The sequence below is a fragment of a genome, unplaced genomic scaffold (genome assembly GCF_019419815.1).
Source record: "Pyrus x bretschneideri cultivar Hongxiangsu unplaced genomic scaffold, Pyrus_bretschneideri_v1 Contig1, whole genome shotgun sequence".
In the NCBI taxonomy this organism is placed as follows: domain Eukaryota; kingdom Viridiplantae; phylum Streptophyta; class Magnoliopsida; order Rosales; family Rosaceae; genus Pyrus; species Pyrus x bretschneideri.
In genome coordinates, this window is record NW_025999390.1 from 11,450,370 (window position 1) to 11,462,583 (window position 12,214).

The following is a 12,214-nucleotide window of genomic DNA, read 5'->3' on the forward strand; positions in this document are numbered from 1 at the left end:
CCCCGGCGGGCTGGAATAGTGAGGCCACTGTTATTAATTTATTTTTGGAGAACACACGGTATTGGGATGTACCGCTAGTCAAGCAAGTGTTTTGTCTGGAGGAAGCTGAATTAATACACCATTAAGCTTATGGAATGTGGAAGATCATATAGTGTGGCACTTCGAAAAGAATGGTAAGTTCTCGGTTAGAAACGCATACCATTTAGCAAGGAAGGATGTTACTGTTGTGGGGGTAACGAAATGGTTATCGAGATCGCATGTGGCTGACATGGTTTTATGAAAGAAGCTATGGAATACATATGTTCCTAGGAAAATGAAAATTTATGTGTGGATTGGTTGCTTGGATGCTTTGCCTACTTGAGGAAAGCTTAAACAAAGGCGTATTTTGGTAGTAGAGGAATGTTTGGTGTGCGGGGCCATTGTTCTTTGGCAGCTACCGTCTGGTCTTCTTCACTTGGGTTAAGAGTAGGACAACTCGGAGGTATGAAACTAAAGGATTGGGTTGCTCATTCGGCTTATTCTCTTCCTGATTCAATTTTCGAGTTACTATTGATGATTATATGGAGTTTATGGAAGGTTAGGAATGATTTGATTTGGAAAGGAACACAAACAGCACATAGGGAGGTGTCTCTTAGGGCGAAGGAAGTGGTTTGTGTCCTATCATCAGTGCCATAAAATGCATAAGGAACCTCGAACTTCACAACATGCAAAGTTGGAGTGCTCTACCTCCAACTTAGGTGAAAGGCAACTTTGATGGTGCATGGGTGAAGAGTGCATAGAAGGGTGGAGTAGGGGCCATCTTCAGGAACCAGAAGGGTGAGTTTGTGGCTAGAGTCTTGGTCCACATTGCACATGCTACCTCTCTGTTGCAGGTGGAGTTGTTGGCAGCTAGAAGGGCTCTATTGTTTGCCAAGGAGTTGATCTCATATGGAGGCCTGTGTATTTTGAAGAGGATTCTGCTATTGTACTTGTTGCCATGAAGAGACAAGAAAATGATGTGTCTATTATGGGACCATTATCAATGACATTAGGCGGCTGTTATTTTCATTTCCCAAGGTGAGAGCTTCCCATGTTCAACTGAGAAGCCAATTAGGTGGCACATCGTTTAGCACGTGCAAGAATTAGTAGTGATACTGATATAGTGTGGTTTGAAGATCCGCCTGATTTAATTATGGATGCTTTGTTGGAAGATTGTCCTACATAGTAATTGATTTGATTGTACTGTTAGGAGGTTAGTTCTTATTGTTTGAATGTGCGGGACACTCTTTTTTTCTTCGTTCGGATTGAAATCTCCGACAAGATTTTTATCAAGGCCCATTATGCACCCAATCCTCCATTTTTGTGTACGTGCTCTCTTCTTAATGACTATCGTTTTTTTCCCCAAAAAAAAAAATGTAAGTAATGACCCAAATCTTATTGAAGCTAATTAAATAATGTAATAAAACAATCTTGTTATACAGTTGTAATTAACTATTTTTGTTTTAGTTTAGAAGTCAAGTTGTAATTACTTAGTTGTGATTAATATCTTACTTTTTTTTAATCAACTGTAATCTCTATATTCTTGTAACACTCATCATTTGTTAATAATTTGTGCTTCGACAAGTTTGTTTGCGATCGAGGTGAGAAGACTCTTTCGGATTGTACGTAAGCAATGTTTGAGAGAGATATAGTTCAGAGAAACTGATTTTAGATGAAGCTGAGAAAGTAGTGAATGATACAGAGAAAATTGGTTTTAGAAGAATTGATTAAGGAGGCATACATTTGCATAATTTGTTCAGAATATCAAACAAATATAGTGTATTTGAAGAATGAAAAGTTACAACTTACAAGATGAGCCCTTAACTTATGTACTAGTCATCATTAGTTAGTAAAAATCACTATACAAGCAAGGGTACATTTTTGCTCACTACCTTAAGGTCATCTTTAATTGAGAGGGCTAAAGGTTCAAAAGTAAAAAAATGGCTTGATTTGTCGAAAAAATTCATTTCTAAACGATGGTTGTGCTATAATTCTGTAGAGCTCATCAGGCCATTATTTGGCCAAATGGGCATTAGGCTGGCCAAATGTAGCCCTCCACTTAGGTCATCTCCAACCAAAGGTTTCAGAGGGCCAGAGGGCTCGTGGGCCCCACGGAATCTGAAAAGGCCAAAGGGCTGGCCTAGAGGGCTGAGTATTCCTGTCGGTTATAACCGATAGGAATGCTTAAACAAAAATTTGAATCCAACGGCTAGCTTACTAGCCGTTGTATTCAATTTTTTTTTCGGTTTTTTGGGCCAAATTTTTTTTTAATTCTTAAAAATTCTAATTTTTTTTTTCCTATAAATACCTAAACCATTCATTAAATTTAAATTCTAATTTTTTTGGTTTTTTGGGCCAGTTACCGTTATAGTTTTTAAATATAAGTTGTAGTTTTTAAATTTAAGTTGTTGTCGGATTTGAATTTAAGTTGTTGTAGTTTTTAAATTTAAATAATAAATTATGTTTGGTCCTTTGGCTTTCGGTTGGAGACGATTTTTTGTGACATGGCTAAAACAAGTCATATGGCCATTTGGCCCTTGGTTGGAGACAGATGCAAATATAGCCCTGTATTGTTCATTAAAATATTAACTATCTTGAAGGGCCAGAGGGCTAAAACGAGCCATCTGACCAGCCCTCGATTAGAGATGTCCTTAGCCTCTTTTTTGGGGCCCCTCATACCTCGAAATAATATAGTCACTCAAATCAAATATTTTAAACATACTTAAATGTAGGGTGTATTATTCTAACCATCCTCAAGTGTTGGTAATGATCACTATCTTATTTATCATCGTTGAGTGAATTTAAACTTTGAGATTTGTGTCTATTCACTACACAGATTTCGAAATCTAAACTCATTTGATGATGAGAAATAGGATGGTGAGTATTACCATTATTTGAAGGTAATGAGTAAAAATATTCCATACAAACAAGCCACCAAAGTCTATGCATGTGCTATACAATATATATAAAATAAATAAAAGTGGTCTCTAATGAAAAAGCACTTTAGCAACCACTTCTATGTTATTTACTGCATTTGTTATTTAGAAGCCACTTTTCTTTATAAGCGTTTTACTTGAAGCACTTCATTAATTAAAAGCAAGTCAATTTTTTTTGTAAAATTCTAAATGCTTTAAAAACGCTTATAACTTTTTCTACCAATATCATCACAAACATTTTTAATTTTTAATTATCTAAAAGTATTTTTAACAACTCTAAAACACTTCAACGAATTAGCCAAACCAGGAGACAAATTAAGTTTTAAAATCGTGAACCTCTAATCCAATATTTGACTCAACCAACCAGAGGCAAATAACGTACATCCAACAGTGTCTTTTTATATGACTTGGCTAGTTGGACTGGGTGCAAATTGCAATGCCTTTCTTGGCGTACAGCTAGCTATAATTCAACTCTCAATAGTGCATTATGTAACTTGGGTCGGTATTTGTAAGCATATACTCATACAACCACAGATTAAAAAAACAAACTATTAACAAAGAAAAAAAGGAGATGGGAATTACAAAGAGGCACTCCTCAACTACTTCACTACCATTTTATACAAAAACTCCTCTCTCTCTCTCTCTCTCTCTCTCTCTAGAGTGAAAGTGGTGGAAATAATTCAAGAAGAGGCAGCCTTGAAGACAAGGAAATTGAGGGTCTCCAGAGCAAAATATATGAAAGTTCCAGGTGAATGAGTGAAGAAACAACCGAAGTTAGAGCCCACCACACACTGCCACCCACTCCCATACATCTTGTCAAATTCCTGAAGACGCAAATATCATTAAATAAAATAAAATTAATGAAAATGATTTGAAAATTTTGAATTTTAATTATAAGAATAAAATAAAAGGTAAAATGAATAGTATTATAATTGATTTTTTAGTGTAAAAATATGATTTTTTGTTAAAACGAAGAGTAACAGGAGCTTTTCGTTAAAATTTCTTTAAATAAAAAGGAAAAAAAAACTAACTATTATTGTAAAATGAACAAAGATTCGACTTATTTTAGGGAAATGAATCCTCTTCGGATCCCTTCCATCAAATTCATCAAATTCTGAGATTCAGACCATTGAAATTCGATCCAACGACTACAAACAATAGTCTACTTTAAAAGTTATAACAACTTTAACTGTTAGATCAAATTTCAATGACTCGGATCCTTAGACTTGTTGATTAGAAAGAAAAAATCGAAAATGATCTACTTCCTTATTTTAGCTATATTTCCTTAATTGATTTTCAAGTAAAATTGAAAAACGAAATAGGTATCGAACCAACCCTAAGAAAAATCAGTAGTCGCGAAGTATATACCTTCTTGATGTGGGCGGCTATGGATTTGCAATCAAAAACGTCATGCAGATCAAGGGCTTGAGAAGCACAAGCCATGGCTTGCATCTGCATCTTTTCTGGCATGTCTGCTTCCCTTATCGTAGCTTTCCCTTCCAGCATCTTTCTTCTTTTTCTGCTTCTTTCTCTCTACCTTTAGAATCCCAGATAGATAGTTATATAGATTCCTTTGTGCAAGCTAGTGCTTCCACAAATGTAGAAACTAATTATATGGAACTCAAGAATCTATTGGCTGGCTGCGATTGCGGAGCACAAGTTATAGGGTCCGAGATTGACTAATTTTGTGCGCCCGAACTCAGGAGAAGTTTCAAGCTGGCACGTAGCTCAGCTTTTCTGTACGCGTTTTTGTTTGTTTCCACTTCTTTCCCAATCCAACTATTTTTCCGTCCATCTAAATCTTCTTGATTGATTATTCCTCCAATTATTCGTTTACAACTCCTTGGCTCTAATCTCTACTTGATCATAGAGGAGTCGTGGATGTAAAGAAATACTTTTATGCCCTTCAATCATGACCGCGGTGATATTCAGCAGCGGAGTCAGCAAAAATTATTCAGAGGATCATGTGTAAAAAATTTACTGGACATATAATAACTCAAAAATTAAACTATAGTTCTATCGTTTATAATCTATAGAATAAATAATAATACAAGTTATAATTGTTCACAACATGTTTTCATCGTATTTGAAAAAGCTGCATTATAACTTCATTTTCAATGAAAAACATTAATGAAACATTGCTCTCAATTAAACCACCACGCTATCATTCAACCATTGATCTTACATTCGGTTACACAATGAACTTTTCACAATAATAAGGCAACTTCTCTTTGAGGTATTTTATCAAGTTGTTGGAGGGCTTGTATGAAGGGCAACTCCAACCTTCAAAATAGCAGCATTCAAGTTATCCATGGAAATTTATCGAAATTCGGAATGTCAGTTGACACTTTTGTCTCTGGTAGTATCACACATAAATTACGTATTAGATGTCACGATAATAGTACTTTATATTAATCATGCATTCTTATGTACTTCTTTCAATTATCTAACTTCTTAAAGAGTATGCACTGAAATCCTTATCTATTAAATGCTTAGCCATTAATCTTTTACCGCACGTTCAATCTTTCATTTACGTATTTCGTGGCCAGTCCATTCTAGAATTTTCACTCAAAATTGGTTCACCTCAAAGAGGTGAGTAATGTTACTGTTGTCACGTGTGGAAGAACTACAGTTTACAGGACGGTCTGTCATCTAGCACCACTTACGTGCAAGGCTCTGATAGAAAGGGCGGTCACTACCAACCTAATCGGCGGAAACTAACCATGATTTCGCCTTGGACTCTGACTTCATCCACATCCATTTCAAGCCTGCAGCCTGCATCTCTTACATATTAAGAAATCTCCATTGGGCCAATGGTGCTAGTTTCATGTCCAAAATCCTCCTTTCTAGGGTTTCTCTTTTCTGGCCTTTTATTTTGGGCCTCATTTCTGAACATGTTTTTTATTTGAGAATTTTTTTGACTGTCCAGTATTCTACGTGTCATAATACAAGTAAATGACATGGTAAAATATATCATTTTCTTTACTTTTGTATTATGTCATGTAGAGTACCACTGAATACTCGACACTTGGAAAAGTCTCTCAACGAGGAGGGGTTTTCAATACCAAGAAGAAAAGTATAACTAGATGAATAAGGGGTCATTTGGAAATGCTCATGTATAATGTATTTGTTTACATAACACTTTTACGAAATGAGAAATTAGGTTCTCATCCCTCTTTTCACTGCTTCATTGATTAAAACCCTATTCTTTTTCAATTTTTGATCAAGGTTCTTGAGTATTAATAACATCATTAATTATTTCAATAATAGATATTTTTTATTTTTAAATATATTCCCTTGGTGTTAAAAATGTTACAATTAGTATATTTATATTTATGACTAAATTTTTTATCTTATATTTTTATTTTTAGTTTGTACCCATTTTTAATTTGCAAACCTTTTTTTAATTGGTGCCAATTTTCTTTTCAGTTTTAAATTGTACCCATATATTAATTTCTTTTTGTGCCCAGATTTTTTAAAGTTTTATTTGTATTTGTGCCCATGTGTTTACTGTCACGTGACATTGTATAATTAATCAATGATAGAAAAATTACATATGGTATATTTATGTTTTATGGCTAAACTTTGTATCATATATTTATATTTTTAGTTTGTACCAACTTTTAATTTGCAACCTTTTGTAAAATTTGTAGTATTTTCTTTTTAGTTTTTATTTGTACCTATGTATTAATTTCTTTTTGCGCTCATATATTTAAAATTTCATTTGTGCTCATAATTTTTTAATCTTTTATTTGGACCCTAATTTATTTATAATGTACCATTCTTCTTTATTAATGTACCACTTTGTTATACGTGAAATGTACCAATTTTTTTTAACACTATGAATATATTCTTTAGCCATTTATTATTTCTTATTGTTACTAGTTTTTATCCATTTATTCAATCAAAATGTTTGAATTTTTTTATTGTAGCCGTTTATAATACTATTTATAATGAGGGATTTTAAATTTATAGGGTATAAATCTCATAAAATATCAAACCATTAATGTCAAAACTATAAAAATATAAATATTAATAGTAATATAATGAGGTGTACAAAGTCAAGGGACTTTGATCAAACTTTGAATAACATTAAGGTTTTAGTTAAAGAGTGTTAGGAACTAGGAACCGCATCCAAAGTATCCCTTTACAAAAAAATAGTTTGTTGCTTGACACAACTAAATAGATGCTTTTACACCATAAAAAATGCTTTTGATATTCGGTAGAGTGTTTGATGTTAGTATTGCTAGCTTAGTTGATGATGACCAATTATGTTACATGATGTTAAAAATTCAACACACAAACTTTCAAACATACTTTTCAACTGCTTTAGACTTTAAAAAATGTAGCAATCACAAGAAAATAAGATGACCAAGTCGATGTCCCAAGCCAATTTATGTCTTTCCTTCCTCTACCAAAAAAACCAAATTAAGTTCATTTATTTTTGCTTCCCTTTGTTCTTGTACTAATGACATCCCCTATAAGATAAGATCTTTTAATTTGGAAAAGTTATTTATACATCTACATTGAGCTCCACTTTAATTTAATTGTAGAAACGGAAGTGTCAAACTCATAATGTTAAAATTGGCAACACATAGTGGATATGCCATTTCACGTGAATTACACACATTTTTTTATTTGTACAAAAGTGAGTTTTCAACTATTTTTTTTAGACGCTAATAATACCACCATAAATTTGACATCTTCTTTACGCTCTTATCAATTTTCAATTTAAACTCATCATCTACTCATCCCCTCCACTTAGGAGTCCAACTTGAGATTTAATTTCAAAGACCATCCAAATTACACTCCTAATTAAGAATTGTGTATGTATAAATAGTAGAGATTCAACAACTCACTTATCTCAATACTTCATTACCAAAAAAGAAAACCAAATTGAGGGGCAAAAATGCTGCCATCCAATCATCTGAATACACAGCCCATCAAACATCAATATACAGAAAATTTTGAGAAACAAAGTGAGATTAAGCATTAATTAATCCGCCCATTTTTTAATTAGCTGTACAAACAAATTCCTTGAAGTACTCGCCTAATTAGAGAAAAAGGATTAACTATTTTATTCCTTCAAAATCCTCACCCAATTAAAAAATTAATTAAATTAAGTAATAAAAACAAAAAAAATTGAAATGCCAGAAATACAAAGGAAGCAAAACGAGGATCAGGAGAGCTTCTCTCTAATCAGAGTCCTTGGCTCATCTGGAATTTCACTGGCAAAAAAGGGCCCCGCGTTGCGGCGTTGGAACGGCGCCGTATATCAATTTGGGGTCTGCTGGTGATGGGCGATGAGAAGTCGTCGTCATCGATTGTAATGGCGAGCAGAGACAGAGAACCGCGAGACCGTGAGCTTCTCATTCCCGTGGCGGACTCCGGCGACGAGGATGCATCGTCCAAACCCTCCTCTTCGTCCTCCTCCTCCCACCACACCGGCCGCGAGGTGATTTTAGATTGCTGTTTTATGGGCCTAGGGTTTAGCTTTCTGTTTCAAATTTCATTGCTTTATGTTATGTTTGGCTGCTGAGAAAATGGAGGAAAATTCGAGGGAAATTCTGAAATTCTTTCATAGGTTGCGAATTGAAGTTAGTGTGTTTGTGTTAATTGTGATTCATGGGTTGATTCTTGTGATTAAATTTCTAATTTTGTGTTTGACTTAGTTTGATGTACTGTTTCATGAGACTAATGCAGTTTGATGTACTGTTTCATGAGACTAATGCAGAAGCAAACTCAGATTTGGGTCTTGGTTTGTTTGTCAAATTTTCATCAGTTAATTTGGACTTGAAATGTGCTAATTGGTTCGAAATTTTGGTATGAGTACGGCTTTATTTCTATCCTCCAGCTTCCAAGTAATTGATAGTGGTATATCTAGACATTTCGATAAGAAATTGAGTGACATCATTGCGTTTAACTTTTAGTCAGTTTAAAGGTGTATCGCAGTAATTTATCAAGAACCGGTTAGTGAGTCAAAAGTTTGTTATTTTTTATGGCCTAAGTTGCCACATAAGTTTGCCCACGTTTTGTGCATTTGTGCGTTTTTTCTTAATCTTCAGTAAAATCGTTCTGATTTCTAATTATGTCTGTGCAGACGTTTTCCAAAGTTGTTAGAAGTTGGGCATCAAAAAAGTTCATGACAGGATGGTGAATATTTCTTTCTTGTGGCTCTTATTTTCGTTCAAATCACGTGCATATGCTATTGCATTTGAACCTGTGTGTAAACCATCAATTCTATGTTGTGGGGAGGGTAAATTTCTTTAATGGTCAAAATGTGACGTTAGTTTTTTGCACCTGTACAAGTTCTTGGATTTCTGATTACTGTTAAGATTTAGTTCTCAGGGTACTTTTTAAGTTTATTAGCTTGAGCCATGAGGTATTCTGAAGGATGGAATGCTTTGGTAGTGATACGAATTTAAACTTAGATTGTTGGCATGTATCTATAATCTATTTTTCCCTCTTTCTGAAAGTAGAAGTATATCATTTATTTGAGCTCTAGGAGTTTTGTTACAGGCAAAGTAATAGTTGGATAAGATAGAGAACTACCCTCTCGCATGAATTCAAGAAATGCACAACTTAGCTTCTTATAAGTTTTAGACTGAGACCATTTCATGGAAATTTATGCTCATCATGTATGTTTTGATTTATCTTGGTGCATCCATTTGATGCAGTAGTAATGAGATCATATATATTATATCATACTAGCTTTGCTGTCAACATTTTCTTTGTTCAAGATTGCTTTTTTCTCGTATAAATTATGTTGGCTGCTCACTATTTGTTCTTTTACAGTGTGATCCTATTTCCAATAGCGATCACTTTCTATATCACATGGTGGTTCATTCACTTTGTGGATGGCTTCTTCTCTCCGATCTATGCTCAACTTGGAATCAACATTTTTGGTAAGTAGTATTCAGAAATGTACTCCCTTTATCCCCATTATTTCGTTGTTATTATTCGAACTTGCATTAGTTATTTGGTAATTGGATTTGACCTCGCTGAGCTAAGTATCTAGTTTACTTTCTCTCTCAATCTAACCTTAGAGACACAAATTTCAGTGTGAGAATCTGACTTGGGGAAAGACAGTTCATATCCTTTAGATAAATGAAAACAAGATGCTGTGAAGCTAGAGTTTGACTTTCTTTAACTTGCATGCTTTATTGTCCTATTCTTAGAAACAGGTGCTTAATTGCCCTGGTGATCATATGTCAGATCTAGAGTATGTACGCAAAGGAATCAAAGAATGTTGCCATATGATGTAGGACAATAGGAAGGGATGGGAATAAAAGAGAAATCCAGACTAATTCTGGCCTTTGGCATCACAACAAAGGTGTATTGGAATCACCTCAGAAGAGAAGTTAGGAAAAATCTGGCATCACACCAGAATATTCCTTGGATTCACTCCAAGTCAACATGTGCTTCACACGCAAGCAGAAATTCCAGAACTTCTTTTCACTAAATCTGATTTTAAAAGCTTTCAAAGTAGATCCTTTTATGGGCTAATTGGTACATGAATTTGGAAAGATCCACATGAATATACTTAGGAATTCTAAAGACTAATTTATGACACATTGTATTAATCTTGTAACATAGAGAGTACATGTGTAAAGACTAACTTATAACCCGCAGAGTACGTGGAAACTGCATTTATTACATAAGAAACTAGGACTCTAATGTGTTAACTTGGCTCCTGCATCGCATATGGTATGGTCAATGTTGGAGTTTGACAAAAAAATATACCCCTAATGCACCATATGACACACAACACGCTTTTTTCAGATTCATTATATGATGCCTAGTTTACAGTCAACACATCCTTTTTCAGTGATTCTGTTTTGGTGTGGTTTTACAATGTATAATTGACCTTTCAACTTCCATATACATGTTAGGTCTTGGATTTGTAACTTCCATAACATTCATATTTCTCGTTGGGGTGTTCATGTCATCATGGTTGGGTGCATCTGTCCTGGGCCTTGGTGAGTGGTTTATCAAAAGAATGCCGTTTGTTCGTCATATCTACAATGCCTCCAAGCAGATTAGTTCTGCCATATCCCCAGGTGAGCTCTATAGAAATTTTCATCCTCTTTGTTTGAATGAATGAATTACGTGGGGCCAATCTTTAATCTTTAGCTCTATAATTTCAGATCAAAACACACAAGCCTTCAAGGAAGTGGCCATAATAAGGCATCCACGTATTGGTGAATATGCATTTGGGTTCATCACTTCATCCGTTGTCCTACAGGTATGGTAATAATTTTTCATTGTAAAAAACGAGAACTTAACGGATGAAATGATGTTGTGCAGCTTGTGCTTTTAAACATAATTGGTTTTTCATACTGTTTGTAACGGTGACTTTATTTCTCCTTGGCTCCAAAATTATTTTGCAGAGTTATTCTGGAGATGAGGAGTTGTGCTGTGTTTATGTTCCCACGAACCATCTTTACATTGGTGATGTGTTCCTGGTCAACACCAAGGATGTTATCAGACCAAATTTATCCGTACGGGAGGGAATTGGTGAGTAAGCTTATATTATTCAACTTCATATAGAAATAAAGCGGCAGGGATTAATAGACTTGAGCCCTTAGCTTGAATTTACCTACCACATCCGAAAAGTGAAAGGTTAAAATAGAGAGGAAAATAGTTGCTTTATCTCCATGAAGTTGTACTTACCATTGATGCAGTATCTTATTTGTTTATTTTTTAATGCAGAAATCGTTGTGTCTGGAGGCATGTCAATGCCCCAGATCCTGTCAACGGTTGATTCGCGGATCATGCCAGTGGAAAGATGAGGGAAGGCGTTAGATTTAGCTAAGTTGCTTCTTTAATTTGTTTACCTTCTTTGGTTCTTGAATGTCATCAGACTGGCCTTGCAATCAATGTGGTGCTATATTATCAGGTCTTAGATTCTGGTGACATTTGTAACATCGGTTTTTTTCGGGTCAAATTTGTAACATCGGTTGTGATGTTAGAATGTAGAAATGTTAGTGTTTCTGTGTTTGCTTGAAATATAGCTTGATGGATTAAGTGAGGCATATTATAGCCTTTTATTTATTTATTTTTACATTTCATATTTAAAGGCTAATTTATAGCTATTTTCTTTTTAATTTAAAACTCTTGATTCTTGTCATACTAAAGCAATGTTGTAGGTTGAAACGGCAGGTTCTTTGGTTTGTTAAGGAAACTTGATCATTGCTGTGCTACTATATATAACGGATCACGGTACGTATAATCGAGGACGGACTCAGCCAAACCAAGAT

At 34.6% G+C, this 12,214-nt stretch overlaps 2 protein-coding genes across 2 annotated transcripts; one reads left to right on the forward strand and one right to left on the reverse strand.

Moving 5' to 3' along the window:
- Positions 1–3,415: 3,415 nt before the first annotated feature.
- LOC103962980 (dynein light chain LC6, flagellar outer arm) lies at positions 3,416–4,733 on the reverse strand. The gene is made up of 2 exons (XM_048585905.1): positions 4,323–4,733; positions 3,416–3,778 (listed from the first exon to the last, which is right to left on the reverse strand). The coding sequence occupies exons 1-2, from the start codon at positions 4,458–4,460 to the stop codon at positions 3,635–3,637; spliced, it is 282 nt and encodes a 93-aa protein (XP_048441862.1). The 5' UTR covers positions 4,461–4,733; the 3' UTR covers positions 3,416–3,634.
- A 3,372-nt stretch (positions 4,734–8,105) lies between these two features.
- LOC103962976 (protein CONTINUOUS VASCULAR RING 1) lies at positions 8,106–12,027 on the forward strand. Its single transcript, XM_009375755.3, has 7 exons — positions 8,106–8,409; positions 9,055–9,107; positions 9,750–9,859; positions 10,847–11,014; positions 11,102–11,199; positions 11,345–11,471; positions 11,667–12,027. Exons 1-7 carry the CDS (start codon positions 8,251–8,253, stop codon positions 11,744–11,746), a joined length of 795 nt encoding a protein of 264 aa, XP_009374030.1. The 5' UTR covers positions 8,106–8,250; the 3' UTR covers positions 11,747–12,027.
- Positions 12,028–12,214: the final 187 nt, after the last annotated feature.

Coding starts and splice junctions, on each gene's coding strand:
- LOC103962980 (XM_048585905.1), bottom strand. CDS start 4,460: ATGCTGGAAGGGAAAGCTACGATAAGGGAAGCAGACATGCCAGAAAAG. Junction 3,779..4,322: donor TAGCCGCCCACATCAAGAAG/GTATATACTTCG, acceptor TTGCGTCTTCAG/GAATTTGACAAGATGTATGG.
- LOC103962976 (XM_009375755.3), top strand. CDS start 8,251: ATGGGCGATGAGAAGTCGTCGTCATCGATTGTAATGGCGAGCAGAGAC. Junction 8,410..9,054: donor CCCACCACACCGGCCGCGAG/GTGATTTTAGAT, acceptor ATGTCTGTGCAG/ACGTTTTCCAAAGTTGTTAG. Junction 11,472..11,666: donor ATCCGTACGGGAGGGAATTG/GTGAGTAAGCTT, acceptor TTTTTAATGCAG/AAATCGTTGTGTCTGGAGGC.